This window comes from Colobus angolensis, unplaced genomic scaffold, assembly GCF_000951035.1.
Source record: "Colobus angolensis palliatus isolate OR3802 unplaced genomic scaffold, Cang.pa_1.0 Scaffold221, whole genome shotgun sequence".
Classification (NCBI taxonomy): domain Eukaryota; kingdom Metazoa; phylum Chordata; class Mammalia; order Primates; family Cercopithecidae; genus Colobus; species Colobus angolensis.
Window position 1 is genome coordinate 3,643,712 of NW_012115389.1, and position 7,915 is coordinate 3,651,626.

The 7,915-nt window shown below is 45.5% G+C and overlaps 1 protein-coding gene across 1 annotated transcript in view; it reads right to left on the reverse strand.

Annotated features, from left to right (window-relative positions):
- AKAP12 (A kinase (PRKA) anchor protein 12) overlaps positions 1–7,102 on the reverse strand; it is a 122,224-nt gene extending 115,122 nt beyond the window's left edge. Inside the window, exons 1-2 of the mRNA XM_011943773.1 lie at positions 7,009–7,102; positions 6,345–6,685 (exon numbers count right to left, since the gene is read on the reverse strand). Coding sequence (XP_011799163.1) covers positions 6,345–6,506 — 162 coding nt within the window. The 5' untranslated portion in view covers positions 6,507–6,685; positions 7,009–7,102. The remainder of the gene's footprint in view (positions 1–6,344; positions 6,686–7,008) is intronic.
- Between the last annotated feature and the right edge of the window lie 813 nt (positions 7,103–7,915).

Here is a 7,915-nt window from a genome sequence, read left to right on the forward strand (position 1 = left end):
GTCTCAAAAAAAAAAAAAAAAAAAAAAGCACCAAGGAAACTAGGTACCATTCTGCACCTAGCACATTAGCAAATACTGGAAAATCTGATACCCATGAAGTAAAGCATGGGAAAACGAGTGCTGATCTCCACGGTGGGAGTGCAAAGTGGTAGAACCTCTTTGGAAAGTCAATTTAGGAAGGGTTAAATCTTTTGTTTTTGTTTTGTTTTGTTTTGTTTTTGTTTTGAGACGGAGTCTTGCACTGTTGCCCAGGCTGGAGTGCAGTGGTGAGATCTCAGCTCACTGCAACCTCCCTCCCAGGTTCAAGAGATTCTCCTGTCTCAGCTTCCCAAGTAGCTGGGATTACAGGCACCCACCACCACACCCAGCTAATTTTTTGCAGTTTTAGTAGAGACGAGGTTTCACCATGTTGGCCAGGCTGGTCTCGAACTCCTGACCTCGTGATTCACCTGCCTGGGCCTCCCAAAGTGCTGGGATTATAGGTGTGAGCCACCGCACCTGGCCCGGTTAAATTTTTAAATGCATATAAAGCTTGCAATTCAGCAATTACACTTATGGACTAGGACAATCTAAATATAAACTCAAGGAATTGGTTAAATCATTACAGGGCTTCAACCCACAAAAGGGAAATTTATGCATCCAAATTAATAAGAATGGGGGCAGTTATTTATGTCCTGATATGAAAAGACATCCAAAACCTAAAGCTGCAGAATCTGCATGTGATATGATCTTTTTCTTAAATGGAAAAGACTGTGCCATTTTTATCTACTTTCATGTGCATGAAGTTTTTGAAAGAATAGGTAAGAAGCCATCATATTGGCTTCAAATTATTACTTAAATTTGTAAGTAATTTACCCTATTTATAAATTTAAGTTCTCAATCATTAATACTTTTTAAAAATAAACATTAAATGAACTTTGCTATGTAATGACTTTAAATAAAAATCATTTTAATAAGGGTAAACAAATGCTTTTGATCTTATTAAGCCTTTACAATTCAAGAGTGATGATGTCAGATATACAGTCTGTTTCAAATAAGTAAACTTAATTATTCATGAGAAATATGAAGGTATGTATGTATAATTGAGGTTTATTGCTAATTATTAATATCTTCACCCATTAGATATACGAATGAGAAGGGAACAAAGGGATAATTACAGATATGAAATCCTACTCTTACATTCTCTGATAGGGTTTTAATTTGCAGAAAAATGGCCCAAGATCTAAATAGACAAGTAAAATAATTATAATTACAGATTTTTAAATAATTTATTGACAGTAGGCATATATGTTTATTCAATATAATGTTTCTTTCTTCCCCCAGCTTTTTTCATATTTTTCCATTGTATTTTAAAATGAAGCCTATTTTAAATGTAATTTTTGTTAGTTTATAAGAGAACTAAGAATGTGGTTCAGGCTGGGCTCGGTAGCTCACACTTATAATGCCAACACTTTGGGAGGCTGAGGCAGGTGGATCACCTGAGGTCAGGAGTTTGAGACCAGCCTGGCCAACATGGTGAAACTCCGTCTCTACTAAAAATACAGAAAATTAGCTGGGCGTGGTGGTGGGCGCCTGTAATCCCAGCTCCTCAGGAGGCTGAGGCAGGAGAATTGCTTGAACCTGGGAGGCAAAGGTTGCAGTAAGCCAAGATTGCATCATTGCACTATAGCTTGGGCAACAAAAGTGAAACTCTCAAAAAAAAAAAAAAGAATTTGGTTCAAGGAAATTTAGTTGTTTTTTTTCCCCCCCCAAGAGATAAACGTACTGGTTTAATTTTTCTTAGAATGCTTAGTGCTATGAATTCTCATTTCTAACTTCACGAATGGCTACTGCATATAGAATTACAGGGACGGGGGATGATGCCATTTAGTTTGAGTTTTCCTGCACTGGTGTTCTTTAAGCACTGAACATGTATTAAAACTAATGAAGACAAAGGAGAAGAAATAATTTCCTAGTATTTTTTAAAACAAAACATTTTATTTCCATTTTGTTAATTATCTTACAAGATCCAAACTAGAATAATCTTATAATATCAGCTTAAAGCTGTAAAGGCATAGAAATTAGTCAACCCAAAGAGGATGCACATTTCAAGGCCTTTTCTTCATAAAAGAAAATATTTCAAGTGAAAATCTCCACTGATCTAATTCATCCACTAGCCTGTAAGCTGTAATGGATTTAAGGGAAGCCCTGCGATTCCCACAGTCTATCAGTAACCAAAAGAATCATCCCCACATCCGTATCTCCAATTTTTGGTCTCTGTTCTAGTCAGAAAGCAGCAGCTCTTATAATCTGGTGAAAATCCACAGGAATACAGGTAGCCACACACACAGAAACATCCCTCTATTAAGGGGGCCCATTTGTGTAACACTGGTGATGTAGTCACTTTGAGGCCATTTTCATTCTCCATTTCTATTGTTAAAAAAGTGGCAAATAGGAGGAAGCATATGACCTAGCTTATGGGAGGAATTACGAAATGCAGCTGGCCGCCTCAATTGTCTGTTTTTTTTTTTTTTTTCTTTGAGACAGAGTCTAGCTCTGTCACCCAGACTGGAGTGCAGTGGCGCGACCTCAGCTCATTGTAAACTCCGCCTCCCGGGTTCACGCCATTCTCCTGTCTCAGCCACCCGAGGAGCTGGGATTACAGGCGCCCACCACCATGCCTGGCTAATTTTTTGTTAGTAGAGACGGGTTTCACCATGTTAGCCAGGATGGTCTCGATCTCCTGACCTCGTGATCCGCCCGCCTCCCAAAGTGTTGGGACTACAGGCGTGAGCCACCGCACGCGGCCAATTGTCTGTTTTAATGCACAAGAGTCAAACACATCCTTAAATTTACCATTCAGACACTGGATTCTTCTATTTGAGTACATCTTTATATTTTAGTGATTCATGGCTCTTGTAACCAAACGGAACCACAGCTTTTGGAGCTAACAAGAGCCCCCATCTTCCCATCTGCCATAGACAATGGCCTCAGCCTGTTGCGACAGACCATTGTTCAATGTCCAGCACTGAAATCATTGATCAGGCAATAAATATAGGAAGGCTAATTAATTATGATTGTCCAGACTTAGTCTGGAGCCTGGCTCCAGAAATCAAGATCAGCCAGAGACATGGAAGTCAGTTTGTCACTGGTCACCCCACCCGCTGTTGCCACTTGAATATGTTGCCACCTGAATATGTTGCCACCTTAATATTTTTTTAAGACAAATTTTTAAAAACAGACAATTAAGGAATAATGTGAAGTGTGAGGCTTTACTTACCACCAGCATTCAGGTCGTCTAATCTTCCTGCACCCCGCAGTTGCGAGACGGCCATGTTTCAAAATTAAACCCTAGCAGATAACAGATCAAGCCATTCCCCCCCACCCCGCCCCCACCCGGATCTTACATATAAAGATTGTAAAAGATTTCCAGTCTATCTCTGGATCTAAGGGAAAAAATGAAGATTATAAAAGATTGAATAGAAGATAAAGACTCCTTCCATTTTATGGAAATGCACCATAGATAAAACCAAGACTTCTGCTTTAGTGCATCTAAATGTTAAGCCTGGGTAATGAAAAGCTTGTTTAAATCTCCATTTGACCTAACACAAGTGATAATTCAACCAGTGTAATTGTCTGTTCAGATAAGGGCACTTAGTGAGTAACTGGTAACTAAAATTAGCAGAAAAAAAAGAAAGTAAATCCAATTGCTAAATAGATAGCATGCATGTGATATGTCAGCTATTAGATAGAAAAAGATCTGCCTACAACCTTTAATTAATGATCACATTCTATCCAAGGAGGGGAAAATGTATTTGCCTAAACCTCCCCAACCGTCCTTAGACACATCAAGAAAGTTCAAGACGTAATCCTAAGTAACTCAGTGTATGAAATGGTCTCATTTGAGCCATATGCACTTAACATATTTGTCTATTTGAGATAAAACCCAATTTGAAATTACAATGCTAACAAGCCACTCTGTATCTAGAGAAACAGAATCCAAAGCCCCTACATCTGAGGTTTTTGGTCTAACTATTCACTTGATCTATTAATAACCAAACAGACTGACTTGCCTTAGTCACTATCATAATCAGTCTCACGTGATAATGAGATGATCAAGGGTTAAATTGTAGTAAAAGCAGATAGGTCAAGATAGGTCAAGATATTCTCTAACTTGATATTCTCCAAGCAAAACCAAGAAGCCAGTATCACCCCTTCTTCTTTCCACAAGTATTCCTGAGAGCCGACTCTGTGCCAGGCAGCATGGCACACATGAAGGAACACTGTTGGTCAGCACAACCAGGCATGTTCCCTGCCCCTGCAAAGCATTCAGAACAGCCAGGAGAACACTAAACTCACACATGCGAAAACTGCTGGGACGGGTCCATGGTGCCACGGAGCCTAGAGTGGGAGATGGGATTACTTGGAGGTCAGGAATTGGAGCTTAATAAGAAGAGGGGAGGCAAGGGCCATGGTGCTGAGTCATTCTTAATTAGGGAGTCCTTTTGGAAAGACATTTGTGTTCAAAGCCTGAGTGATAAATTTTGCTAGTTGAAATGAAAACTAAATACATTCCAAGGATACATGTAAGTGTATTGATTTGTCTCCAAATTGATAACTGGGCAGTATGCCAACAAGTTCAATGATATTCTGGATGTCATTTAAGTGATTTTTTAAAAGGAGGTTGTTTGGCTGCTTCAAGACAGTTGGCAACTTGGAAAGAGGAAAAGGATAAGGTTATGGAAGAAGAAAAAAGAGAATGGAAGGAATATTTTTAAATAAACAAATTCAAATTTACTGGGAAGGGATTAAATCCCGTATTTCAGGGTGAACAGTTAGTAAGATCTGAAGGAGTACAAAAGCCGGGGGGGGGGGGGTCGGAGGGGAATGTCACCCAACTGCAAGTTTTTAGCAATTATACCTTAAAATTATTTTCATCACTAGACTCTCAACACTGGTTACCGAGCCACTTTGACAGTAGCTGGCATCAAAACATTATGTGCATACAGTAAGTATTAAAATGCGACTTGGATCTCAAAACGATAGTACATTCCTCGGGCCAGAAGCTTAAGCATCTCTTAGAAAATCTACATAGCAGAGGCACAGTTAGTACTTAATATCTAGGGACCATGGATTTCACAAGTAGTTATGAATCAAAGACTGGAGGCAAAAACTATATTATTAAGAGCAGTCTCTCAGCCCAAATGAGACTAGGACAGCTAAGGAGGTCAAGGCAACTAGGTCATGGTTGTAGGTTCCTTTTTTTTTTTTTTTCATATTGTAAACATCCACGCCTCCTGAGATAACTCACGTACTCTATCCTCAAATTTGACACATGGCAAATTTAACTATTAAGCATGGTTATCCACATCTTTCTACAAGGTATCACAAGGGTACCTTTGTGATACAAGGGTATCACAAAACCAGTAGAGCGAAGCCTTGCTAATGAACACACGTGCTGGAAAACAGATCTAAAATACCACGACCAGAACAAGCCACAGTCTTGGCGGCTGTCCTGGCCCACAAGAAATATTACAGCCTTTAAGACTGAAGTCGATAAAATGCAGTCGTTTCAGCACTGCGTCCAGGAAAGAGTACCCGGAATACTCGCTACACTCTGACCGCATCCTTCGAGAACTTCTAGCCACTCTAGTGTGTGTTTGGCCAACTGAGTCCGCAGGCAAAGCGCTGAGCAAACGCGAGGGCGCTGGCTGGTTTGCGAAACCTGTCATTCCTTTTGGAAACGCAGCGCCTGCCCAGGTTTTCCCTGGCTCCGAGCGAGCTACACACCAGGCTTTCTCTGCCTCGGGAAGGCGGCGTCTGCTCGGGCCGCTGCCGCAGGACTGGGTACCAAACCCGCTCGCTCCAGGCACCGCTGGCATCCAAGGCGGTACGCGGCGGGGAACCTGAGGGTGCCTGGGCTACCCGGCGGGCTCCACCACGCGTCCTGGCCTCACAGCTGACTTTCCCCATCTCCGAGCTTCGGAGGCCCGGCCCGGGGTCCATTCTCCACGGATCCCCCAGAGCAGCTCATCCGCCTCGGGCTGGATGGCTTCCACCGGAAGAGTGCGGAGAAAGGCTCAGTTGCCGTGGGCAGGGCGCGGATTTTATTACTGCGGATGGCGCAGTCGCCTCCCCTGGAGACCCGCGACAAAGACGCAAGCCCCCCGCCGCGCTCGCCGCTGCTCTGGCCCCGCCCCGGCGCAAAAGACCCTGAAAAGCCTCCAAAGAGGGGTTCGCGCTCCCGAGTTTGCAGATGGGGCTGGACGGGCCGGGAAGTTCTCTCGGCGGAAATCGGAGGAATCCTCCCACCTCCACCCCAAAGATCCCAGCCTCCCGCTGCAGGTGGCCCGGCGCGCCCATACCTTGGTGGCGGGGTCCGCGGCAGCAATGGCGGGGTCCCCGGTGGTGTCTGGCGCCGCCTCGGCCGAGGGGCCGCCGCCGCTGGGCTCTGGCTCAGCCGGCGTGGAGCTCCCCTCGGGCGGCTGCTCCGGGCTGCGCTGCTCGGTGGAGCTCCCGGCGCCCATGGCTCCTTCGCACTTCTCCCGCGCCCAGCCGCCGGGTTACGCCTTCCCCAAGCCGCAAGGACAGGGGCAAGAGCCAAAAGACGCGCGCCAGCGAGGACCTAAGAGCGCCTTCCTTCGCCGCCAGCCTCCTACGAACGCGCCCAGCCTGCGAATGAAGGAGACGCGCTCGCGGCAAACTCCTTAAAAGAAAAGCGGAAAAAAAAAAGGCCACCTCTTAGCCTCCGCCCCCCTCCCCCTGGTTTTTCCCTCGCTTCATCACATGAGCACAGCCCCAGACACGCCTTGCAGCAGCATCTGCCCCCAGGCTGCCGGGACCAGAGTCGCTGCGACGCGCCAGCCCAGGTCCAGGCAGCAGCCCACCCGGCCCTCGGGCGCCTCCCGTTTCTAACAGGGGGACGAGAGCTGCGGGAACGACCCAGGGCCTCAGAAGGCAAGAGAGCAGGGGAGCAAAAAGCCTGCCGGGGACACTGGATTCTCTGGGGTTTATTAAATGATGGATCACCCAAGGCAGGAGCTTCTGCTGCAGCCGACTTTCAGCTCGCCCAGGAGCGAGCCCGAGTCCCCATTTGCTTTCCTGCAGATTGTGTTTAACTCCAAGCATTTGTTCCAGCCTCCTCCCCATTAGCAGGAGAAAGGCAAGCGCTCCCTGGCTCCTCCTGAGTCCGACCATATTTGGGCACCTCACGTGGCAAGAGCAGGGAACCGAGAGGTTAACGCAGTCAGGCCACGGATGAGGTGGGCCACGCAGGCCCACGCTCTCCTATCCTCCGGAACAAGTGATGTCAGGCGATGCCATCAGCAGTGCTAGCCGTCCCCCTCTCCCCGGGGAACGGGGGAAAAGAGGTTGTTACCGGAAATGTGCCTGTCCTTCTTTGAGGGCCTGTGCTGGAGGTTACGCATCCAGGCCACCTCTGGGCGATGCTGAGAGATGACAGCATAGATCTGTTCCTTTGCCACCAGCCTTTCTCAAAAGATGAAGACTTGAAATAATATCAGTCCAAGTGGCTTGCATCCTTTCCTTTCCGACCCTTGAATGTAATATTTATTATATGAACATGGCAGCCAATCAATAAGTATTTGAACTAAATTAAATTTGTAGCTGGATTGCTTGGAGCAAAGCATTAAGGCTTTGGGGCTGAAAAAAAAATTTATTCCAGTTGTAACTGACAACCGAGCGCCCCAGTTTTCACAAATACTTGGAATCTCCATTAGTAATGAAGAAACCAGCCTGGTTAACACAGCGAGACCTTGTCTCTACAAAAAATTAAAAAATTAGCCAGGCGCAACTAGCTACTCAGGAGGCTGGGGTGGAAGGATGACTTCAGCCCAGGAATTCGAGGCTGCAGTCAGCTATGATTGTGCCACTGCGCTCCATCCTAGTCGACAGAGCAAGATTCTGTTAAAAAAAA